The 25,522-nt window shown below is 52.4% G+C and overlaps 1 protein-coding gene across 14 annotated transcripts in view; it reads right to left on the reverse strand.

Moving 5' to 3' along the window:
* Window positions 1-21,627, reverse strand: part of TPM3 (tropomyosin 3) — a 29,644-nt gene extending 8,017 nt beyond the window's left edge. The window contains exons 1-10 of one of the 14 annotated variants that reach the window (XM_086693234.1): window positions 21,414-21,627; window positions 20,619-20,744; window positions 8,923-9,056; window positions 7,232-7,349; window positions 7,045-7,115; window positions 6,324-6,399; window positions 4,925-4,987; window positions 4,686-4,755; window positions 3,115-3,193; window positions 2,033-2,360 (exon numbers count right to left, since the gene is read on the reverse strand). In XM_086693234.1, coding sequence (XP_086549360.1) covers window positions 2,357-2,360; window positions 3,115-3,193; window positions 4,686-4,755; window positions 4,925-4,987; window positions 6,324-6,399; window positions 7,045-7,115; window positions 7,232-7,349; window positions 8,923-9,056; window positions 20,619-20,744; window positions 21,414-21,530 — 858 coding nt within the window. In that variant the 5' untranslated portion in view covers window positions 21,531-21,627 and the 3' untranslated portion in view covers window positions 2,033-2,356. Of the gene's footprint in view, window positions 1-2,032; window positions 2,361-3,110; window positions 3,194-4,685; window positions 4,756-4,924; window positions 4,988-5,691; window positions 5,768-6,323; window positions 6,400-7,044; window positions 7,116-7,231; window positions 7,350-8,922; window positions 9,057-15,910; window positions 16,267-20,618; window positions 20,745-21,413 lie in introns of those variants that run through there. The other 13 variants (XM_086693233.1, XM_086693236.1, XM_086693240.1 and 10 more) reach the window with 13 other exon arrangements.
* Between the last annotated feature and the right edge of the window lie 3,895 nt (window positions 21,628-25,522).

Consider the following 25,522-nt stretch of genomic DNA (forward strand, 5'->3'; position numbering starts at 1 on the left):
CAGGTTGTGATCTCACGGCTTGTGAGTTCGAGCCCCGCTTCGGGCTCTGTGCTGACAGCTCAGAGCCTGGAGCCTGTTTCAGATTCTGTGTGTCCCTCTCTCTCTCTGACCCTCCCCCGTTCATGCTCTGTCTCAAAAGTAAATAAACGTCGGGGCGCCTGGGTGGCGCAGTCGGTTGGCGTCCGACTTCAGCCAGGTCACGATCTCACGGTCCGTGAGTTCAAGCCCCGCGTCGGGCTCTGGGCTGATGGCTCAGAGCCTGGAGCCTGTTTCCGATTCTGTGTCTCCCTCTCTCTCTGCCCCTCCCCCGTTCATGCTCTGTCTCTCTCTGTCCCAAAAATAAATAAACGTTGAAAAAAAAAAAAAAATTTTTTTTTTAAAAAGTAAATAAACATTAAAAAAAAAAATGAAAAAACGTATTTGCTGTGTTGCTTTAATGTGCATCAGGAAAAATCACTAGCACACATCAAACCTTTGATTTCAAATTAGAATTATGTAGAGTAAGACAAATTTGAAAACAAGAGTAAATATGAAGAAATAACGTAGGGAGCACAGGAATATGGCAAAAGCCACCAAGTAGCACGCAAGTGACTGAAATTTGGGAATCACCGTCTTAATGGGCCACTTTGATAATCTGCTCTCCTTGTGAAACACTGACTTAGCTGCAGAATCAGTTCTTCTCCTTTGCTACTCAGATCAGAACGTATCTTTGTTCGAAACCCCCAGTGGCATCCCCGTCGCCTACAAACTAAAACTCCACACCTGAGTCCTGCACACGCCTGCCCCTACTGTCTACATCTACCTCTACAGCTACGTCCTTCCTGTCTCTATCTATGCCTCTACTCCTCTGCTGGTCCTTGACCAAAATGCTCAATATCCACTATCCCTCAATCAAATCTGTTTGCCAGGAATCCAATTTTTTAGAACCCGGTAGAAATGAAAAAGCAAGTTTTAGCATGTTTATTACCTACTATGTGCCTCGTTCTGTGAGTCTCTCCTTACCATCCCACTGGAACCAACCTCGTCCCCTTTGAATTCCCACAGTTTGGTATTTGTGGCTGAGCCACAGATCATCTGTAGCTTCATATATGTTCTCTCTCTACTAGATTTTGGGCAACCTAAAAATAGGGATGGTGCCTCCATCTTTGATTATTTCTGTCCCGCCGTAATTCTTTGTGCCTAAAAGATACCAGTTAAGCGTTAGCTGAATAAATCAATCTATACCTTAATCCCAAAGGCTGTGTAGCAAGAAGAAATGGTATGAACAGAAAGAAACCTGAATTCAATACAACCGAAAGTTTTAGATTAGGGAAAACCTCTGCCCCGGGCTCTAACTGGCCAAAAGAAAAGCAAGTTTTAAATATATAATCTGCTGAGAAACCGAGGTGCTAAGTGAACGCCACTCAGGTGCTTAGGTAAGTACAGCTGCCTACTGCACTACCCAGGCTGAGCCATCGCGGCTGTGCAAACTGGAAGAGGAGTCTGCAAAAGGTTGTCATGTAATTCCACAACGTAAACCAGGAACAGTTTTACTAACAGAAATTTACCATTTTTATGTATGTAATAAACCATTTGAAACATGTAGGACTGGTTGTTTAGTTTTCCCAATCACAACCGTGGAACGCGTCTCATGTCCCACTACCACATGCCGGCAGGCGAACGGCAGTATATCTCGAGTGTTAGGAGGGTTTGAACGAACAAACAGAACTGCTGAAAATTCTATGGATTTCTCTGTGACTTCGGATGACCTAGTAAGTCAAGTTTGGTGGTAACACATTTGAGACCATCAGGTGTTCTGAAGATGCACCATGTGAGCCACTGAAAAAAGGGCCAAGAAAGCGTATCGGGAGGCACTGGGACCCTATCGGAGGAGGAGGAACTAACTGAAAAGGACGGGAGCCTCCAAGTAACGGAGGTGGAAGACCTCCCGCGGCCTACACGCGCCCCGCCCGGCACCTCTGCTAGCCCACCACTCCGACAGACTCCAATCACTCGAGCTTAAATGTCAAGAAAGAATAGACACACACAAAAGTGGCTTTGATTATATAAGTCAGAGGAGAGAGAGCCTACAATAGCTATTCCCCACATCACACCCCCAAGGCTCCTCCTCAGGGACAGCAGCAGCTTTGTCAGTGACACAAATGCAGGGTGGCAGGAGGCTTCCAGCAGCTTAACATTTTAATTTGGGGGGGTGGGGGGATGGGCGGAAGAATACATAAGTTGCCTTGTGCCCCCCCTACATCCTAATGCCTTGGGGACCAGCCAGGCCGACCCAAATGGAATCCAGAGCGGGAGTGGGGCGCTGGGTTCCCCGAGGAAAGAGGGCAGATCCAGAACAGAGCAGAAACGGTGATGGTTATCTGTATGAAAAAGTAAGGAGACTCTAGGTAAGAAGGACTAGCATCAATCACACAGCGATTTGGGAGAAAAGGGAAGAGAAGGCGGTAGGAAGGAGAAAAGACAGCCAGATACCACAGCCTGAGTCATTTGGCTTCTTCTCAGGGTTAGTAGGACAGATACAAAGAGGTGGATTAGCATCAAGGGTCAGGGGTCCACAGCAAACGGATGAAGTCCCCAGTAACTCTTTTTGGTGCTTTTTACCACCTGGCTTGCTCTGGGAGTTGGCTTAATTCTTTTGCTGAATTTGAGATTTCCAATCGTGGGTGTTTCTCCTGAAGTTCAATACCAGGCACAAATTACATACACACAGGAGATCTGAATTTTGTCATGCAATCAACATTAGGGCCCAAGTCACTGGCTCTCTGGGCCCTAAGTTCTTAGTTATCTGATGACACAATTCTACCTTCAGCGGTGTCCCCTCTGAGAAGACTAAATTTGAGAAGCAAATAGAAAAATCATGGTTATAATGAAGGGACTATGAACAAAAATATGCTTAAAAAAAAAAAAAAATCACACATCGATCAGGGTGCTACAACTGATTCAATATCAAATGCCACCCCAGCTTTTGCCAACAAGTAACCAGCACCAATAGTTTAAAGATAGAGTGAAGACCCCAGTTTCCAGAGGATAAAACCAAAGCACACTATGCACAGCCTGGAGCCCCCACCACCCACGAGCCAAGGCCCCAGCCCCGCTCTGCTGTCAGATAGTTACATAGAGGTCATGTCATTGAGGGCGTGGTCCAGCTCCTCGCTAATGGCCTTGTACTTCAGTTTCTGGGCATAGAGCTCATCTGGACAGGCACAGGAACACAGGGAGGAACCAGGGGACAGAGTGAAAGGTATCAGAAGCAAATGAAGAGAGGGAATCATTAGAAATTAGGAGAAGTGTGACCGTGGGTCTAATACCACAGGTTAGGAGGACATCCACCCTGGCGGCCACAACAGGCCATTTTCAGATCCTCTGCCCCCCACCCAGACCACTGGGCTTCTTGCTGCCTCTAGTCCACTGCAGTCAGGGTGGAGAACCCAGGCACGGCCGTGACTAGACATTCTTGCTGCCAAATGCACTCAAGCAGCTACCACTCCCACCCAGTTAATCCAACTGCCAACAGGGATAACACTTAATTTGATGAAAACAGAGAAAGGAGAAAGCACACATTAAGATTCAGACACTTCTTGGGGCGCCTGGGTGGCGCAGTCGGTTAAGCGTCCGACTTCAGCCAGGTCACGATCTCGCGGTCCGTGAGTTCGAGCCCCGCGTCAGGCTCTGGGCTGACGGCTCAGAGCCTGGAGCCTGTTTCCGATTCTGTGTCTCCCTCTCTCTCTGCCCCTCCCCCGTTCATGCTCTGTCTCTCTCTGTCCCAAAAATAAATAAACGTTGGAAAAAAAAAAAAAAAAAAAGATTCAGACACTTCTCTATCTACCGATCAAGACCAGTATTCTTGGCCCCTCTGCTCTGCAGGCTGCTCCCCCAAACCCTCCCCAGGTAAGAGAATGGTGTGCTACCCAGAGCTTATGTCAGAGTTCTCAAAGCACGGCGTCCTTTCTTACAGTGCACACGGCCGCCAAAATGTGGGGACAAAGCGCATTTAGAAAGCCCCTCGGGGGGCGCCTGGGTGGCGCAGTCGGTTAGGCGTCCGACTTCAGCCAGGTCACGATCTCGCGGTCTGGGAGTTCGAGCCCCGCGTCGGGCTCTGGGCTGATGGCTCGGAGCCTGGAGCCTGTTTCTGATTCTGTGTCTCCCTCTCTCTCTGCCCCTCCCCCGTTCATGCTCTGTCTCTCTCTGTCCCAAAAATAAATAAACGTTGAAAAAAATTAAAAAAAAAAAAGAAAGCCCCTCGGACTGGCCAGCTCTGAGGCATGGACATCCCACAGCCGTGTCTCCTGGAGAGGTCGCCCACAGCTGCGGCGATGAACAGGATGGCCGAATGTAGCCGTGGGGTAATACGTGCTCTCACTGCCATCAAAGTACGGCCACCATCTCACCCCAGAGACCACCATTTCAGACCAGCCAACTGGAGGTAAATGCAGCCATGACCAGCCTCCTCCAAGAGAAGGATGCCAATTCCAGAATACTAGATAAAGTCTGACTAAAAGGAAGAGGGTGTATGTGTAAAACTCCAATTCCGGGTCTTGACCCGTTTCACCTAGCTGTGGCACAGGACAGGGCACGGGACGGGTGCCAGGTCCCCACCGACTCCCTTTGGTGCACAGGGAAGGAGGGAAGCGGTCAACGGGCAAGGTCTTCCTCTGTAGCTCTGATCCCGCTCCCAGGCTCCATACCTTCCAAGTCATCAATCGTCTTCTCCAGCTTGGCCACTGACCTCTCGGCAAACTCAGCACGGGTCTCCGCCTGGGGAAATGTGACAGCAGACGGAGTCAGAGATGAGCAAGAAGAGTTCTGTGTCTCCACCTTCTACTTGTACACCCTTCACAATCAAAGCCAGCTCGTCTAAGTCCAAGTTAGGGCCTCATACACCTCTAAATATTTTGATTCCTTCCCTAGAATTCCCTCAGCTCACCTCCTTGAGTTTATCCGTAAGAATCTTTATCTCTTCTTCGTATTTGTCTTCCTTTTGAGAGTACTGTAAGAGAAGTTGGAATGCAAGTTTCAGAGTAGAACGTACTCACACAGACAATCCTACCACCCCATCTGCCACCACATCCCCTCTTCCAGTGAAATCCTCTCAGATTTTAATGTGTGGTTGGGCCACGAGAAAAGAGCAAGGCCCATTTCTGGACAAGAGATCATTAAAATCCACAAGTCAACATCCTTAAGGCCTTGATACCCTCAAATTAGAATCCTCTGGATTTTTTACCTTTAAAATGGACCTAAGCTTTGACCTTATTCCGATCAACCCAACGAGGTCATTTTTCCTTCCTCCCGTTTAACGAGGAGGTACAGCAACACCCCAAGGCCAGCCACATGGCCGAAACAGTCCCACGTGATGCTAAAGAGGAGTCCTCTGTCTCGATCGCTTATTAGGTCTCGGATCTACTATTTGCTGACCCCACTGGTCTGCTAGAAAACTTCCGGGGACCCATGATTACTGCTATTTAGCACATCGGTATCAGCCTGAGGAGAACATGACCCCCAAGCACCTGAGACCACGAAGTGATCTGAACTAAAGCAACGAGAGCACACGGGAATTAGCGTTAATCCCGGGACGTGGATGACGAGGATGTCTCACTAGATTATGTAAGGACTGGGTTTCTCCAGTCTCTCATCAAGGGCAGGGCTGGGTGGGCCCAGGCCCCAGAGCCTGTCACTGTCACAACCAGCCCCTACCTTCTCCGCCTGAGCCTCAAGAGACTTGAGGTTGTTGGTGACATTCTTCAGCTCCTCCTCCAGCTCAGAACACTTACTGTGAATGTTTTACATACCGCAGGAGAGGAAAGGGGAAGAAGGCGAGAATAAAAAAAAAAGGGAGAGAGAGACACACAGACGTGAATTGAACCTATATGTAGAGAGAGCTGGAAGGCATACGGGGAAAAGAGAAGTTCCCAGGTCACCTGAGCAAGTGTCAGCCCTCCCTCCCCCGGACCGCAGAGCCTGACAGACGCTGGGCCCTCCTGGGCTAGGACCCAGGATGTCGGACACTAATAAAACACTTGAGAAAAATCACTACAGGAACGAGTCTACCTCGGGTGGAGGTGGGAACGTATGCCCGACCCAAATAGTCCCCCGGATCACCCCAGGGAAGGAGAGACCCTGCGCAGAGGCGTAAAGCAACTAGGAAAGAAGACATGGAAGATGGCAAGTAAGAGGAACAGAATGGAGCATTCCACGGAGAGGTGAGAAGGCACTCAACAAACCAACCAGTGGAGGGGAGGCAGCTGCAAAACAAAGAACAAAAACCAAGCCCAACGAAACCACGCCGTGCGCGTAACCTCGCCGGGGGTGGGGGCTAATGTTAGTACCTTTTCTTCAGCAGCACTCAGACACTTCAGGCTCTGGTCCATCAGTCTGATCTGCTCGTCCATCTCCCGGCAACGGCTGTTAGTGACGGTCACGGGGATCGCACAAGCCAGGTTGTGGGGAGGGAGAAAGGTCAAAAAGGACACAGCAAGAAAACAAGCAGCAAAACGAAAAAAAAAGATTGTTTTTCAAAAAATGGGAAGACAACACCGCCATGGACATGGTGTGTCATGTCTGGGAGGGGATGGAGAGGAGGCACAGATACATATGCATCAGCACTGACTTGTTACACAAGGCCCAGAAGGTGCCGACGGGGGAGCTCTTCATGTCTGCCCTCGCCCTGAGGCCCCCCCACACTGGCCACACGGTACAAAAGAGACAAATCTCGAGCCGGCACGGCCACGGCAGTGTGTCAAGGAGAAGCAGACTTCAGGTGGGAGGACCCTGTAGGGCCTGCCAGGTGACCACTCACCATCTGCTCGTTAGTCCTTATTTTCCCTCAATTTGCAAACTGCCCCTACGAGAAATAATGGAAACTCATCTGGCACCTGTCACTAGTCCAGAGTAAGAAGGGCCCGTAGCCATTCTCAGGGCCTAAAAAAAGCCCACTCTCTAGGCCCTGTTTAACAAGGTGGAAGGAACACTAGTTTATTCACATTAATGCGCAAGCCAAAGGGGAAGGGACCGAACGGGAGGGCAAGACTGGGGGAGCAAGATACTCACGACTCTGCCAGCTCAGCTCGTTCCTCTGTGCGTTCCAAGTCCCCCTCGATAATCACCAACTTCCGAGCCACCTACAGAAGACCCCGGACGGCCCAGTGAAGCAAAGAGGAAGCCATCTCCCTCCCCCGTGGCTCTTTTCAGAAATCCAAGGACGCTGGGGAGAAGGGGGAAACACGAGGCAGCCCACCTCTTCATACTTGCGGTCCGCCTCTTCCGCAATGTGCTTAGCTTCCTTGAGCTGGATTTCCTGGAGCTCCATCTTTTCTTCATCCTTTAGGGCTCGGTTCTCAATCACCTTCATGCCTCTGCCAAACGGTAAGGACAGACACGGCCCTGATGGGTCTGCCACCAGCTCCACCCTCAGGGGCCCTGAATGGCACCTTTAGAAGCCGGCCCCTCTCTACCTGCCACCCAAGAACTCCCACAGCTCCCCATCTTGGTTTGTTTTCTTTAAAACCTTTTCAAAAAAATTAGCTTTCTCTTACAAAAAAAATAACACACACTTAAGGGGTGCCCAGGTGGCTCGGTCGGTTAAGCGTCCGACTTCAGCTCAAGTCATGATCTCACAGTTGGTGAGCTGGAGCCCGCATCGGGCTCTGCACTTTCTCTCCCTCTCTCTGCCCCTCACTCACTCGTGCTCTCATTCTCTAAAGTAAGTAAGTAAATAGATAAATAAGTGAAAATTAAAATGATAATAATAATAATATACACTTAATACTCAAGGGTATGGTTTAAGGGCACAAAGTAAGCCCTTCCAGTCCTGCTCACCAGAGGAAAACTCTATTCATAAAGTTTCCAGAAATGTTTCACGAAGAGAAAACCCCAACAGAATGACACACTACCCTGTTGTGTACCAGGCCTTCCTCCCTTTCTAGAACTTGCACCCTGCTCTGTAATAGAGCGCACACAGCCACGCGACACATTCTCCCAGCAGCACGATGTCAACGTATGTCCGTCCGACAGGGCATTTTTGATTCTGAAAGCCTTCGTCTGACCCCACGCATGTCAGCACACACCTTTGTTCTGGTTTACCCCACAGCGGCAAGAAGGCAATTGACTATTTTCAACAAAGGTGAGCTGTGATTTGGTTCCCAACCCTGGGCACACATAAAAATCATCAGACCAACTTTAAAAACATCAACACCCAGGGGGCGCTTGGGGGGCTCAGTTGGTTAAAGCGTCTGCCTTCAGCTCAGGTCATTATCTCACTGTCTGTGAGTTCAAGACCCGCATTGGGCTCTTTGCTGTCTGTGCAGAGCCTGCTTCGGATCCTCTGTCCCCCACCCCCACCCCCCACTGCTTGTGCTCTCTCTCTTTCACTCTCTCTCAATATAAATAAACAAACTTAAAAAAAACACAAAAAACAAAAAATCGAAACACCATCACCACCACCCACACCCCTCTCACGATGGGCTCTAACTGAACTGGGCATAACTCCAGGCACTGCAGTATTTTTAACTCCCCAACGGTCCCCACCCCTCACCCCCATGATTCGAACGGCGAGGCCAAGGTTAAGAAAGCTTATTCAGCACCGATCGCTGGGCTCCATCTCCAGAATTTCGGACTCTTAGATCAGGGGAGGGACGGAGAGTCTGCCTGAATTTTCACCCAGCGCCAGGTGCCGTTGGGCGGGGACCTCACTTGGAGAACCACTGCTTTAGGGGAACTCGTCTCACAAATAAGGCCACGATCCACTAAGTGGAGGCCATCCTGGTGGCCCTCTTTAACAACCATTAGATCAATTTATAGGGTAACACCAATTGCAAAAGGTCACGGAGTCCAGGGAAGCCTCACTCTGTCTTGAAGTGAAATGCATTGACCTGAGTGTTGCAGGTCCCTCTGCACCCCATGCCCCACCCCACAGGCTACCCTACTCACCTCTCGCTCTCGTCAGCGGCTTTCTCGGCTTCCTCCAGTTTTTGCAGGGCAGTGGCCAGGCGCTCCTGGGCCCGGTCCAGCTCTTCTTCTACCAGCTGGATCCTACGGTTCAAGGAGGCCACCTCGGCCTCAGCCTGTGTTTGAATGAGAACGGACAGAAGTAGGACTGAGATTGGGGCTGAGCGCCAAGCAGAAGGCAGGGTCCGATGCGGCAACACCTGTCCCAGCGCAGACACGGACACCATGCACACACGCCCATCTCCCCCTTTCCCACCAGCTGACTTCGGTGCACTCCACAGGAAGAGTACTTTAAAACACAGTTCCCTGCCCAGCCCTGTGCCACACAGCACCGCCTCCCTTCTGGACTTGGGTCAAGTTCCTGAGCACACCGGTATCAGGAAAGGTGTCTGGCGAAGGGCTCCTCCCGCCTGAGCTCGGGCGTCCTGCCCTCTCTGCAGTCTGCTTTCAAGTGTCTTGTAAAGTGGAAAAATCAGAAGGGATTCGGATTATCTATTGATTTGCCGAAGTCAAACTGTTAACCCTCCAATGACCTTATTCTAATACACCAGGGGACTCACTAGCCAAGAGAACGTTTTTCACAATAACGGTCCAGACCAGAACGCAAAAGGATGCAACGCTGGGCTACCCACCCCACCCCCAATCCCTGCAACCTGCTCCCCACCCCCCCACCTTTTCAAAGGTGACACCAAGGAGCTCTTCTAACTAAAACTACCTGCCTGACATACAAAAAGCGGGGGGAGGAGGGGCGGCGCAGAAGAGAATGCTTCCTCCGTGTCCACCCCGACTCCTGCAGATTTCTGAACTGTGACTCCCTTCCACTGCCACGGTCATCCCTCAGCCTCAGCCTCCTCCCGGCTGCTGTCGGTCCTCTCCCTGACTGCAGCCCACACAAAGGCCCGGCCGGAACACAAGCCGCCCCATGCCTCCTCCTTGGCAGTGGAGTAAGAAACGGGGAAAGGAGGCAGCCTGCGTGTAGATGAACTCCGCTGGCAGAAAAGCCCCCCTGTCACGACTGCCTTTCTCGTCCCTACACCTTTCCTGGTGGCAAGCACGCCGACTGCCTCAGCCATGCAAGGACTCCACCTGCTCTGCATGCTACCCGGTTCAGATGCTTATCCAAGTGCTTGGTTAACATGATCTCTCTTCTACAGTCCAGATTGTGCCTGAATTCCATTACCCTGATTTCCTCCTGGCAGTCAGGGGTGGGAGCAGCTACAGAAATAATCTGGGTCACCAGCCCCTATGGGGAGGGATACAGCCCAAAAGACTCCTGTTAAGAATCAGCTTATTGGGGCGCCTGGGTGGCGCAGTCGGTTAAGCGTCCGACTTCAGCCAGGTCACGATCTCGCGGTCCGTGAGTTCGAGCCCCGCGTCGGGCTCTGGGCTGGTGGCTCGGAGCCTGGAGCCTGTTTCCGATTCTGTGTCTCCCTCTCTCTCTGCCCCTCCCCCGTTCATGCTCTGTCTCTCTCTGTCCCAAAAATAAAAACGTTGAAAAAAAAAAAATTAAAAAAAAAAAAAAAAAAGAATCAGCTTATTAACAAAAATTTCCAAATACAAACATGGGAGATTCAAAGTCCTGTAGGGTCTGGAGCTATATAACCACCAACCCACAGAAGAAAAGTCACGAGTCCACATAAGCTGAAGTTACCAAGAACCCGTTTGTGTCTCTGACTATACTGTTCAAAATACCACAAAGACAAGTATTCCCTGATCCTGTTTCCTCCAGGAAAACAGATGTCTCTTCGGACACATTTCACCTCACAAGTCCAAAAAGGTCAACGACTCAAGATAACAAGAACAAGTCAAGCTATCAGGCAAGGCCAATAAATCACGGCCGGTGCGATGATTTACCCCATCTCCCTCCGTCAAACGCCTAGGACTATAAAAAAGAATTGAACCAGATTTGGAGGAAGCTCATAAAATCTAAGTCTCCATCCAGCTCACCAGTAGTTCCCAAATGGAGAAGATAACAGACTACGGGGGCAGGCTGTACAGTTTCCATGACAACAATCTGGCAGGCAGTTTCTCCCACGAATCAGCAATTACAATAGAATTCTTCGCAAGGCTGAAGAGGGAGGAGAAGGCACCTCTTGGTGCCCTCCTGAGAGCAAGAGCACGCACACACACACTGACACACACTGACGGAGCCTACATCAAATGCAGAACCTGCCACGGGGTGTCCCCACCAAAGCTTCAGAGACCCTGGAGTGGGGGGGGGGGGGGGCACGCCAGTCACTGTTCTCTTTCTGCTCCTCCTACAGAAGATCAGTTCTCTTTACAAAGAAACAGAAGTTTGCAGGATCAAGATCTAGGACTATGTCTAAGGGAATAAGGGAGGACTTTTCCTTCAAGCCAGAACCTACGCACAACACCCATCCCTTCATCCCTTCCGGGTCAATCAAGTCCCGCAAGACACTGGGTGGGACGGACTTCTGCAAACCAGAACGGGAAACATTAAACCTTGTGCTATTCTAATTACCCAAGGGTTAGCACGTCCAGATGTGGTTTTGAACTTGAACTTTCAGCCCATCCACCCCTGCCCAGCCTGGGGGATAGACTCTGAGGTCTTTCCTTCAGGTAATAACAGGATCCTCCACATTAGAAGATGGCTGACCACACGGGGCGCCTGGGTGGCTCAGTCGGTTAAGCACCCGACTCCGGCTTAGGTCATGATCTGGCCGTTCGTGGGTTCAAGCCCCACATCAGGCTCTGGGCAGATGGCTCGGAGCCTGGAGCCCGCTTCGGATTCTGTGTCTCCCTCTCTCTCTGCTCCTCCCCCACTCGCATTCTGTCTTTCTCTGTCTCTCAAAGGCGAATAAATGTTAGAAGAACAAAAAGAAGAAGGGGGAGGAGGAGGAGGGTGGCCACAGCTTCAGCTGTGAAAAGAGTGTGGCTTAAGTGCTACCATCCCCAAACAGAAGACATTCCCCAGGTGCGCCACACACCTCAAGGCAAGGAAGTGCTGGGGCGCTGGTGCTCGGAGGCAAATCAGGGCCAAGGACAGAAGGGGATTAGCCTAAATCTGGCATTCTGCCACTCTGGGGTTTCTCTTTTTAGACAAAAGCCACAGATGAAATTTTGATCAAAGGAAACCAGTAATGGAAAAAGGAGTACTCCGGGGTTCACGGTGTCCACACAAGTGTATCTACCCGGGGTGACACTGTGTCCTTAGGGACTTTAAAGTCACGGGGGGGGGGGGGGGGGGGGCAGGTGTGAGGAAGGGAGCAGAGCTATCAGCCACAGAGTAAACAAAGGTGGAGACTCCAGAGCAAAGGGCTGTTTGCCTCGCCCCAGGAGTGTGTGCGCCAGCCAACCGGAGGGAAAGAGAAAGGTAATCAGCAGGAAAGTAAACCTAAACCAAAGAAAGGTGATAAAGCCTGTTGCTGGGTCCACCCGACCCAGCAAAAGGAGAGCCACACAACAGGCGTTCCAATCCCCCCAGAGATTGGAAATGGGGAATAGGGCCAAAAGCCTGTTTTTGGTTTTTTTTTTTTAAGTTTTGCTTTTATTTATGTTGAGAGAGAGAGAGAGAGCGCACACGTGCGTGCACATGAATGGGGGGTGGAGGGTGGGGGCAGGGGGAGGGAGGGAGACAGAGAATGAAAATGAATCCCAAGAAGGCTCTGGCTGTCAGCATACAGCCCGATGTGGGCCGAAGTCAGACGCTTAACCAACTGAGCCACCCAAACCCAGACGCCCCAAAACCTGCTGTTTAAAAAAAAAATTTTTTTTTTCAACGTTTATTTATTTTTGGGACAGAGAGAGACAGAGCATGAACGGGGGAGGGGCAGAGAGAGAGGGAGACACAGAATCGGAAACAGGCTCCAGGCTCCGAGCCATCAGCCCAGAGCCCGACGCGGGGCTCGAACTCCCGGACCGCGAGATCGTGACCTGGCTGAAGTCAGACGCTTAACCGACTGCGCCACCCAGGCGCCCCAAAACCTGCTGTTTTAAAGCTCACTCGCTTCTTCAATAGTGTTTCTCAATTTTTCAGACCAGAAAAAAGGAGGGAAATACCAGAGTAAGTTAGGAGAGAGAGGTATTAAAAACAAATAAGGTGAACTGTATGTGAACTTAAAAATGGTTAAAATAGGGGCGCCTGGGTGGCTCAGTCAGTTAAGCATCCGACTTCGGCTCAGGTCACGATCTCACAGTTTTTAAGTTCGAGCCCCGCGTCAGGCTCTGTGCTGACAGCTCAGAGCCGTTTTGGATTCTATGTCTCCCTCTCTCTCTGACCCTGCCCTGCTCACGCTCTGTCTCTCTCTCTCTCTCAAAAAGAAACATTCAAAAAATGGTTAAAATAGTAAATTTTATGTTACGTGTGCTGTTACCACCATCAAAAACAAAACAAACAGGTAAGGAAAAAGGATGCATTTGAACATTATGTTTATGCCCCCTGTTTAAGTTTAGCAAGAATTGCAAAGGAGGTTCAAAACCGAAAGTATACCTGCCATGATGCTACACTGTGAAAGGTCAGTCTCCAGACTAACAGCAGAAAAGAAAGGCGGCTCCCAGAACAACTGCAGTCTCGGCTCTGGACTCACCCAGCTTCCCAACAAAGAGCGAAGGGTCACACAAAGCAACCAGAAAAATAATTAAGTGATGATCCCACAAACAGCATGAGATACCATCAGGGAGTGCCCAGCTTCCAGCTCCAGAGGAAGGAGGAGGCTGCCAAACCCACACTCCAGAACGCCTGAGAGGGTAACAGGCAAAGCCCAAGCACCCCTCCCTCCTCAGGAGGAGTTCAAAGTTCACCAGAGCAGAAAGCCAAACGGTTAAGCTCCCTCAAGCTGGGGAACAGAAAGAAGAAACTGGTTTCATCAACCTTTAACCATCACCCTACTTCCCCATCTGAAGACTTCCTCACTAGACCTCAACTCAGTAAGCAAATCCGGCAGGCGCTGAGGAAGGAACCTTAAGGAACGTCTGGAGCTGCTCACTGCTCTGCCTACCACCTGGAAGACCAGGGGAAAACTGGGGCCAAGTTTTCCTGCGAGGAATCCGGCCCCGGGAGAGGGGAGGGGCGAAGGGGCGTCACCCACCCTAGAACTATCCCCAGGGTGCCCACACTTCAATGTTGAGCCTAACACTCTGCAGCTCAACACGTGGCCGGTTCTTTAAAAGCCACCCTGCCTTCTTTAAGGGGATCTAGTCTCCAGAACAAAGGAGACGAGAAGTGTCACTAGCCATAGAGTCACCCAGCCAGTCCATCTCACTTGAATTGATAATTAGAAGCTACTCACACTGGGACACCTGGGTGGCTCAGTCGGGTCTCTTGATTTCAGCTCAGGTCATGATCTCACGGTTGGGGAGCTCGAGCCCTACATCGAGCTCCACACTGACAGTGTGAATCCTGCTTGGGATTCTCCCTCTCTCCCTCTCTGTGCTCCTCCCTTGTGGGCACACTCGCTCTCTCTCTCTCAAAATAGGTAAAATAAACTTAAAAATATATATCATGAACATGGGGGAAATCCCCTGAGAAAAAGACGACAGAGAAGACAAGACCCCAGCAGTTCTACGCCCCGGTTGAAAAACAAGAGCATTCTAACAATCTCCCACTCTCCCCCCAAAACAGTAATTCTCAGCCACTCCCCAGAGGAGCAGCCAGGGAAAAAAAAAACAAAAAACAAAAACAAAAAAAACCTGACCAGGCAAGAGAACAACGAGGAATACCAATAAACCACAGAAGTTCCTCATAAGGTCTTCAAATTTTAGCAACACTTACTTTTCTCTCCAGCCTCAAGATTCTCCAAAACCAAGTCAGGAGATCAGTTCCACCCACTAGCCCGTACCCTAGACCCTGGAAAGTCTTGTGGCTTACTAAAATTACTGGCCCTCCTCTAAGCAGAAAGCAGTTTCGAGAATCACCATTCATTTCATCATCATTTTATGTTCCAACTTCCAGCTGAGCCAATATTATCTTTAATAAAAAGAGACACCGTGGCGGGTAACTGGGAAACAACAGAGCGTCACTAGAGGCTCCTTGGAACTCATTATTTTGTCTGCGCGAACCACACTGCCGAGGTCAACCAGAAACCTTGACAGAAACTGGCACTCAATCCGAGTCTCGGCCACACCAACTGGCTTATCAGCTGCGCTTGGAAGAAGTGTTCTTAACCGGCTGGGCCTGCACTGATTGCACTTCAGCAATAAAGGCCAGAATCCTGCAGAAGTCCCCGCCTTCCAGGTCGTCAGGGGTAGGGCCAGGCGAGTTTTGTTGGCTCGCACATTTGCACTAACATAGTGAGTGAGGTACCAACTCCTCCTGGGCGGCTTCGCGGCGGTTGACACAGTGGGTTTAGCAGTTGCCCCCACAAAAGGAAAGAGCCCCAGGCCGGAGGATGGGAGGCGGTGCTGTGGCCTTAACCTCCTCCAGGGAGGGCACCGCGCTTCCTCTCAGCCGACTGCAGCCTCATTTCCTGAGCTGGAGGAGGGAGCGGAAAGGCTGCCAGCAGGCCAGGCCGGGGGCTTTCCGGCGGTTCCCACCCCCACCCCCACCCCTGCACAGTAAGTCGGCCCTGCCCCTCCCAGGCCAGAGCAGCACCCACCTACTCTCCCCCCTTGGGCCGGAAACCTCTAACGAGAGCGAATTTCCCCCCCCCACCCCGCCCTTCACCGAGGAGTGGGGGAGGGAGAGGCCGCTGAGCCCCTCCCCTGGCCGCGCCAGCCTCCGAAGGACTGAATGAATGAGCGGGGAGACAGGAGGAGGAGGAAAACCACTTTCCAGGCCCCGCGAGGCTCAGTTCCTTCAAAGGTCAAGCCGGCTCACCCGAGCGCCCAGTTCCCCCTTCGTCCGCCTCAGGTCCAGCCGCGGGTGAGCCCCACCCATCCGCCGGGCTCCAACCTCATCTCCGAGTCAGCCGGCGCCCGCGGCCCGCGCTCCGCCGCGAAACCAAGGGCCCCCCTTCGGGGTCCCAGCCGCTGCAGCGCCCGCTCCCCCTCGCGCGCCTCGCCCTCTCCGTACCTGCTCCCGTGCCCGCCTTTCCCCCTCCACTTCCCGCTGCAGGCGCTCGGCCCTCTCCTCTGCGTCATCGGCTTGCTGCTGCAGAACCTGGATCTTGCGCTTCACCGCCTCGATGGTGGTGATCCCGGCCATGGTGCCCACCCAGCCCCTGCTCGCTCTCGGCTTCCTGCCTCCTCCGCTCGGCGCTGCAGCCGCTTCTCACCCCCACTTCCGCCTGCTCCTCCCTGAAATACCGGAACTCGCCCACCCGCCCGGATGTGGCGTCACCGCCGCGCCCTGCCGCGACAGACCCCGGGCGGGCGGCCCTCGGCGCGAGCGCGGGGCGGGGCCTTTCCCAGCCCAGCAAAGGGGGGCGGGGCAGCGCCGGGCGCGGGCTACCATGGCAACCGGAAGGCGCGCGACAGGCCGCCCTCTGCCCCGCAGCAGGTCCGCCGGGCCGCGCGGCGTCCGCCTTCACCGCGCACCCGACGCCGCCCCGGCTTCCACCCACCGCACACAGGCTCCAAACTCGGGTGCGGGGACAGGCCAGGGCTTGCTGGGCCCCAGCCTCAGAAGAGCCCGGCTCTGCAGCCTCCGCTCCGCTCCGCTCCGGGTGGGCCCAGGTAGGTTCTCTCCCACCCTAACCCACCGCCTGAAAGTCAAGGCAGGGAATTCCGGGGGTGAGAGAAAAGGCCAGGATGGCGGACTTCTCGTTCCCTCGGCATCGGTACGGATCTCGTCCTTCCCCCGTCACCTTGGAGGGTCACTGTGCACCAGCGATTCACCGACCTGCCAGGCCTTCCGAACCTTGAGTAATTTAGGTATGGTAATCAGTCGTCACATTTCTCTGTGCAGGTGAGAAAGATTTTATCAGGAAGGAGTCCTCTCTGATAACGGTGATCTCTGGTAACGGATCACTGTTACCAGACCCTTTGTGCAACAGCCACGTGAGTGCCTAGCAAACGTCCTGTGGAACCGAGCCTCTGTTCGGTGATAACTAAACAGTGTCACTGCCACTTCTACCTTCAGGTGCCCTGAGTTAGAAACTGCCTCCCAGTCCCTGCCACGTGGGACTTCTGGAAGCACAATAGTAAAGAGACTTGAAAATTTTACCTCCTGTTCTCTCCTACTTGGTTGTACTGTACGCCTACCTTCCCTGTAAGCCATCATAACAAATGTCTCCTCTGCTGCGACTCTCTTTTCCCCTCAAAATTATGGTGCGGAGCAGGACTCAGGATTAAGACTCCTGATCCCTGAAATGACTGGTAGGTAAGACAGGTGCTGCCCTCAATGCCTGCTTCTGAAGACACTCCCTCCAGAGGCTTCCTCTTCCTATTTCCTTTTAGAAATACCGAGCAATGAGCTGTTTAGAGGAAACAATTCAAACAGTAAATAATTTGCTTGGTAGAGTACGCTGTGTACTGTTTTTTCCCTCCTGGAACTGGGAAGGAAGAACAGGGAGTAAACTCTACCCTGATGGCCTAAGAATTTTTCCAGCTCCTCTCGGAGAAGTCTGGTCAGAGAGAAGATGGAAACAGAAGTGAGACTTTGGCATCTGGGTGATGAGCAGCAGGGGGCGCTGTTTACCTCCCTTTGCCCTAGTGAAGCGGCCGGCGCCCTCAACGCAGACCAACCCAAGGCTGCTCGGAGCACCGCTGTATTCTGTGAACAGATAATCTTCTCTTGATCCAGGGAGACAGGTGGATTGACTCCTGATACCCTTTAAAGGCATGATGGACGGGCAGCAAAGGGCCCAGTGCTAATGTTTTCCTGGTGACCAACAATACAACAATGTATCAGCAGGTGTACGTGTCCGTCCCCCACCCCTCTCACGTCTGGTATTACTCTTTGTCCTAACCTTGCACTCCTCTTTCCCCTTGCTTTACCCTAATGAGCTTCTGACTTCACCTCGGGTTGAGAAGCCCTTACACACGTGAATGTTCTTACTGCCGTTGAACTGTACCCTTAGAAGTGGTTAAAACGGCAAACGTGATGTATGCTTCGTTACAATTTTTTGAAAACGATTTCAGACAATTCAGGGATGAAAAGGTGAAGCTTGTACTGACCTTGCCATACCCTTGCCCTTTTCTTTCTTCACGCAATCCAGCAAATCCTGTGCTTTCCAGAAAAGCTGCTCAGATAACCAGAACTCCCTGTGTGAACATGCAGTCGTTGACTCCCTCCACTCCCTCTCCTGCCCTTATATCCACATCAGAGTAATCTGCTCTGTTAGCCTCGAGGGTAGGAGCTGAGCTGTGAACTTCCCGGGACACTTGTACTGGACGCGCACCCTCCCCCTGAAGATGCAGACATCATGTTGCTGGTGACTCTGACCCTTGCTCTCTGCTTTAAACCTATTGCTTCCTCCTTATTCAGCACTTTTTCCAATTCCTATAAACACTTCACTTTCCTTCTCTGATTCTTTGAGGCAGAAATCCCCCAACTTTTTCTGGGAAAGGCCAGACAGTACAGTTTTCCTGGCTTTGCAGGCCACAGGGTGTGTTGAGCTCCATGGGACAAAGCCTGTGGATGATATGCAAGCGAATGGGCATGGTGTCGTTGCAGTAAAACTGTACAAAACGAGGCTGTGACAGGATTTAGCTCACAGGTGGAAGGTTGCTAACCTCAGCTCTGAGAAAAAAAAACCTTTCTTCCTGCTTCCTTCCTAGCCTAACGTATTTCTGCCTGCTGCTCACAGCCTTCCTCCCCCACTTCTTGGCCTCGGGCACACCTCTGAGGGTACTCGCTGACTTGTAGGGAAAGCTAACAGGGGGAGAGAAGTTAAACAAGTTTTTCTACCCACATACTACATATTGAAATGGGTTTTGGTGGGTTCCTATATAAACATGAGTAACTTCTTTCGAGTGAATATACTGAACCCACCCTGTCTGGGTGGGGGATGACAGTGCGTGTCTGTATATGTGCAACAGCGTAGGGCAGACAGAATTCGTCCCCAGGAAATTCCTTTATCTTCCCAGTGAAATAGGGGTATCATCTAGAGCCTCTGTGTTTCTCTCTCCCAAGATCGAAGGTTAGACTTGTTTGTTCTTTCCTTGCTCCTGGACACACCTCCTCCAACCCACATACCTGCCGCTTTAGCCTTAGACTCTCCAGGAGAGTCGTCACCCAACATCTCATAAAACTCCCCTTAACCCGACACTGCCAGTTTGCGAAAACTTCTGTCCCTATGAGCCAGAGAGATCATCTATCCATCTAGACCCGGAACCTTGGTCAGGTAGTTCCAACAGGCCATCAAGCATCTGCCCAAACCTCTGGAGGTAACGTGTGTTTTCTGCAGTTTTCCAAGAAGGAAGAATTAATAGTTTGCAGGGGACTAAACTCTTGGAAACCACAAATATGTATAACGTATATGATCCTCTTTGTATCTCTGACCTCTGGCAGGATACGTTCAACAGCCCTCGTTACGTTCCCTGGCCACTGCAGGTGGCAGAGTGCCAAAGGGGAGATGATGGGCCTGAGAGCAAAGAGGCCAAACTTGAGGGTCTGGAAACATCTGCGAATGACCCACTCTGTCTCTCTATTTTCCAAAACCAGGCGCTCCTGGGGCACCTGGATGGCTCAGTCGGTTAGGTGTCTGACTTCCACTCAGGTCGTGATCTCACGTTTGTGAGTTCAAGCCCCACATCGGGCTCTGTGCTGACAGCTTAGAGCCTGGAGCCTGCTTCGGATTCTGTGTCTCCCTCTCTCTCTGCTCCTCCCCCGCTCACGCTCGGTCTCTCTCAAAAATAAATAAACATTAAAAAAAGTATATGTGCTCCTAAAAATATGTGTATGTGTGGGTATATACATACAGACATATATATATATATACACATATATATATATATATATATATATATATATATATATATATATATTTGCTCCTATTTTCCTATTAACTCCGTGCTAAGAATTGACTGTATTTCCATCAATCCCACACTTTCTTTTGTTGCTGTTATGTCACTTTTCTTCCAAACATCTTTCCTTCGTCGCCTCTCATTTACTGTTGTGCTAAAGCTTTAAGCTTGAGGGTAAATGGAAGTAGGTGGTGACGGGATAAACATGAAGTGGAAAAAAACAATTTATTTCATGTTCAGATGGAAAAATTGAACCCAACTGCAGAGAAGCTGAGTGAGTGAGTCATTGCCACAGAGTAAGGTCTGGTGACCCTTTTCCCCTGTAAGACTCCTTGTTGCTACCCAGCCCGTCATGAGCAATGCTTGCTGTGGTGTCTCCGTGGCATAAGGGCAGGTGCCCACAGTGGCCCAGATGAATAAACCCATAGAGGGCCAGGGTCATTGTGACCTCTTTTGTCCCATTGTGAAATCTGAGCTGGCTCTGCTGGGCGGTTGAGAGATGAGAGTTTCCCTATTAATATCCATATCTACGTGCCAGGGCTTGGACACAAAAGCGAGGAATGTGGCATGGGGGAGGAGGTGGGAAAAGTGATAGCAGTCTGGACCTGGAGACCCCTCCCTTTGTCTGGGTCCTGGGAAACATAGTGAAGTTCCTGGGTTGAGGATGAGACAAAAATGAGACATTTAAGAACAAATGAACATGCCATCAGGAGGGTATGTCAGCATGTGATCGTGTGCCAAAATGCACGCGAGCATCTATTTCCACACCCTGAATCCACAAGTGTGTATGTGTCCAAGCGTGGGGTTTCGTCCTATCAACATGGCGCTCTGCACATGCGGATTAACCCACCTTCCGACTCTGTCATACGTACGTCAGCAGCCTTCTTCTCTGCCAGCTCCAGCTTCTCCTGGGCGTCCTTCAGAGCTTCGGAGTACTTGTCCAGCTCATCCTCTGTCCCTTTCAGCTTCTTCTGCATGGCCGCCAGCTCGTCCTCCAGCTGCAGGAGCCCCACGAGTCACACACAATGGAGCAGGCCCAGACCGGGGGCTCCCAAGCCCTGACAGACCCCTGTGCTCGTTCCCAAAGAGACATACTTTCTCCCTAGCCACTCCCAGCCAACTGCCCTAGGAGTTATGCCTTGACCTGTGACCCTGGGATCTCTGACCTTAAGATGACCAAGCCATGGTGGGTTTTCATCCAAGACCCTGGGATGGTAAGGGTGTAGACGCCTGTGACTCAAGACTGGCTCAGTCGGTAGAGCCATGTGACTCTTAATCTCGGGGTTATAAGTTCGAGACCCACGTTGGGTGTAGAGATTACTTAAAAGTAAAATCTTCAAAAAAGATCAAGGGAAAAGAGATCCTGTGTGCCCAGCCCCCACATTTTCCTCTAGAAACTGGGTTCTCCCAGAACATGGTCCACCCCATTTAGATCTGGCAGACACACCAGGGCTCAGAGGGGGCTGCTGGATTTCCCAAGGTCACACAGGCGCTCTGGAGCCGAGACGCTGGATGTCCTCTGCCTATCCGGTGCGGCTGGGGAAGAAGAGAGTCCCTCCCGCCCAAAGAACAAGCTGGGCTGGTGGTCACTGCCTCTCCCACGAGAGCCCTCTCCCATCTCACAGTCTTGCTCCCAGCAGGCAAGAGAGAGCGGTGCCAGCACCCACCTGCTTGCTTCTCTCTTCTGCCTGCTTTTGCTCTGCTTCAGCTTGCTCTGCCCGGTCCAGAGCATTCTCCTTGTCCAGCTTCAACATCTGCATCTTTTTCTTGATGGCCTCCATCATGAGCTGTGGCTGTTGGTGAGCTCGCCTGTGAAACCTGGAGAACTGGAGGCCAGGGCAGGAGAGGAGGGCAGCTGGCTGAGTGACTAGGCGGCCCCCAGGCTCGAGCCTTTTATCTCTGCTCACGGCTCCACCTCTTGTTCCTAATATGGTCTTTCCAGCTCCTTCCATCCCATTATTGTTCTCCCTGGGGGAGCGCAGGGTGAGATACTTTGATGGACTGACATCACCAGCAAAGAAAAATTGGGGAACAGCTGAGGCTGATTTTAGACAATGGAAAGTGGGGGAGGGGAGAGGTTCTCCCTGACCCTGGCACGTTCCACCCTCTGGGCAGCTCTGTGGGTGTTTGAAAAGAGCAAGGGGAGGGGAGAACACTGAAATACAGGAGGGTACTTTGGCAATTCTAGGAGCGTAGCTTTCACCCAGAGGGTCCTAGTTGCCCTTCCGTTTCCCCATCACCCTCACCCCCCTCTGTGCTGGATGCTGGCCAAAGGCCACTGGTTGAGTTTTACCTTTTGATTCCCAGCATTCGGGGAGCTTGAGCAACAGTGAAAAAGGAGAGGTCACTCGTGATGATCCCTGACAATTCCCCCGGATCCCCAGATCAAATTACTGTGCTATTTCAAGAGTCTCTAATTGGCGGGGAGACATCATTCCTCCCCATTAAGAGCCACAGGGACACAGTAAGCGGTGACCGTCGGTCCCTGGAAGGTCCTCCCAGGGCTTCAAGTGAGGTGGGGGAGAGAAGCAGGGGAGGATCAGAGTAATCTGGGTGGGACCATGCCCTCTGTTTGCCCACAGTGGTCTTTAGGTAGAACTTTCATACCCACACTGACCAAGCACTGTGCTGCTCTCCACTCTTGTCCTCTGCTCTCTCCTTACCCAACCTACCGCCATCCACACATCACAGTCCTCATCGGTGCCAGCTCTGTTCTCCCTGGCTTGACTCCAGGCCATGTTCATTCCTCCACTTGGAGCCTGTTACTGACAGGTGGCAATTGATCCTAGTACACCAGTGCCACACAATCTGAGAATATGCCAGGGGAGAGGTGGGCACTGTTCAAGGTGACCAGAGCTATCAGAGAAGACTATGAATGTGTCTAATTAGTCATATGTCAAGGAAAGATGGCTAGCGTTAATACTAAGCCCCAGCAGTGGGGTGACTGAGACACCCACCAGGGCACGGGGCAAAACTGGAGTCTACTCTTGAGGTCTTCCAGTCACTAGAGGTAGATGGGCAGATAGGCTATCAATTGACTCTTGAAGGGAAGCAGAGAAACCAAAGACCCTCGCTGCAGGACTAGTGAACAAGAGAGTCCCAGGGCCGGGAAGCAGCAGTTAATAAGGGTGGGGGCAGTATTGAATAAGGAGGAAAAAAATACAAGGACAGAAGATCAGAGCTACATCCCTTCCAGTAAAAGGGGAAGATACGGGACGAACTGAAACTCCAGTTCCTGCTCTTGTACTCCCGCACTAGCTCTCCAGCCTAAGAGTGAGACCCACGTAGGTTGCAGCCACCGGTGTTCCAAAGGGACCCTGGAGATAAGCGGTTCGGTAAAGGGGCCCCAGAGGTTGATGCCAAATTGCCCACTGCTGTAAGAATATGTTTGATATTTAGTTGGTTCCTAATTAAACAACCCAATATCAAACATATCACACAGAAGCCGGCAGGAGAGTTTTGGTGGTCGTCTGCCTTCCTCCCCTCCAGCCACCAAGCTTGCCTACATGGAGAGCCATCTCCTTGGGGAAGGACGCTGACCCCTGCTCTTTGCCTCTCAAGACAGCTGGCTCTCACTCGTCTGCCCTTCGTGCTGTCCCTGTATCAGCTCCTCTCCCACCAGCGCCTGGCCTTTGCTGGATCACGTTGGCCCAGACCAGGAAGCCTGTCTGGCAGGGCTCCACATCCGGACACCTATCCTCTCCAAGGGCTCCCACACAGAGCTTCTCGCCCTGATGTCGCGCCCATGGCACTGAAGGCCGGCCCAGCCGCCTGCCCTCCCCAGCCTCCTTCCCACTGCCCTGAGGCTTTCCGGGGGAGGGCCTTCTTGGGGGGGGGGGGGGTGCTTGTACACCCTGCTTTACCTTTCGAACGGAACTCCTAACCTTCCAGATCACCCCGCCAGACTGCCGAGGGCCTTTCAGCCCACAGCATCCTGGAGTCCTCCTGCTCTGAAGTACTACAGGGAAGTGGCCATGAGAAACTTCCAGCGCGCTTCTTCCATCATCTTGTTCCTTCTCCCCTTCTCCCCATGTCTTCCAGGCACCCTCAAAGTCACCCTTGGGTGTCCGGGAGAGGTGAGGGACCTGTGCCCCTGGCGGGCTCCAGCCTGGGCTCCGGAGAAGGTATAATGGCCTGCCCTGCCTGGCAGAACTGAAACGAAGACTTTAGATCAAGGGCGGAGCCCCTCTGCCAGGAAGAAGCCCACAGGCCTTGGTGCTCTTCTCCCAGCGTCTTCCCTCACAGGGGTCCAGCCTGGCTCCCCGCCGGGGGGGTTTCTTCTGAGGAGGATCAGGTCTGTTGACCGTCATGCGGCAGGCGGGTGTGTCTCCGCTGTGGCAGAACGGAGCCCGAGTTATAGCTGCAGCGGGTGGCCGTGCGGGAGTGGGCGGGGGTGCCCTGCTTCAGCCTCAGGCCTGTTCCATGTGTCCGTGTTCCCATTAGTCCGGATTCCCACCCCCACCCTGCCCCACACATATACCCACTCCACAGTGCCCTTGATCTAGATCAATAGCTTGTCCAAAGCCCCAGTCGATGCCCGTTGTGCGCCTCCGGCCCTCCAGGGGAAGGCTGACAAGAGGGCGCGCAGCCCCACGCTAACCCTGTGGTGTCGTTTCGTGTCCTTGCTCCCCATGGCTCTTACTGGGGGGCGGGGTGTGTGTGTAATGCTTGCTCTCGTGACCACCAGCCTTACCCTTACCCCCATGTTCAGCTCCCTTCTCTGGGAGCCTCAACTGCCCTGGTGAACCAGAGGCTAGGAAGTGACAGGAGCGAAAAGCACCTCATGTTTGGGGACATTGATGTAGAAGAGGAGCAGTTCTCTCAGAAGGAGACTGACCTCGGGGCTTGATGAGGCAGGCCTCAGGTGGCCCCGATAAGAGGGATCTGAGTCTCCTGGCGGTGCCTCCTGTGTGGCCATCTCGAACCAGGCCGGACCCTCTGGGGCTGGAGGTGGAGAAGGTGCCAGCCCCAGAAGGAAAAGGGGCTGGCTGGGTGGCTATGACCCGGGGAAACAGTTGATGTGATCAGAGCAGACAGAGCAGGCGGGGGGAGGGGGGGTCACAGGAGATGGGAGGGGGGGCAGCCTGCCAATACCGGAGCCAGCCGGGCTCTGACAAGCCCTGGGGAGAGAGGCCAAGGTCAGGGACCAAGGCAGGAGGGGTGGGGTGTTGTGTGGGTCCCAATAAAAAGAATGAGGAGGAGTAAAGGGGCTGCTGCAGGAGTCGGGGGTGGCTGGGGAGCAGCCAGGCAACAGAGAGGAGGTGAGAAGGGAAACAAACTCTCAGGGGGCAGGAAAACACTATGGCTCACCATTTATTGGACCTTATGCACCACCTCTCTGCAAAGTGCTTCATTTCATCCCCACAGCAATCCAGGGAGGTAGGCATTATCTCCAGTTTACAAACAAGGAGCTGGGACCCAGAAAGTTAAGGTAACTGGCCCAAAGCCACGCAGGCAGGCAGTGACAGAGGCAGGATTCAAACCCAGATCTGCTATGCTCTGGGGCCAGGCTCTCCTGGACAATGTACACAGCAGGGCCCACCGGAAGGCGGCTGTGGGCAGATGAAGGACCGGTGGGGGCGGGGGGGGGGTGGTCCCCCGCAGGATCAGAGACCCAGCCTCAGGCTGCAGGTCAAATCCAGGCCGCATGCGCCTGCTTCTGTCCCTCGTAACGTGTCACCTTGCCTTCCTCCCCTGTCCACGCCTGCCTCCCAGCCCGTGAGCCCCGTGCCTTGTTGGCTACAGGAACTCGTGAGTCATTGACTTAGAGATGCTC

The sequence above is a fragment of the Puma concolor genome, chromosome E4 (genome assembly GCF_028749965.1).
Source record: "Puma concolor isolate L17-30 chromosome E4, mPumCon1.1.hap2, whole genome shotgun sequence".
Taxonomy (NCBI): domain Eukaryota; kingdom Metazoa; phylum Chordata; class Mammalia; order Carnivora; family Felidae; genus Puma; species Puma concolor.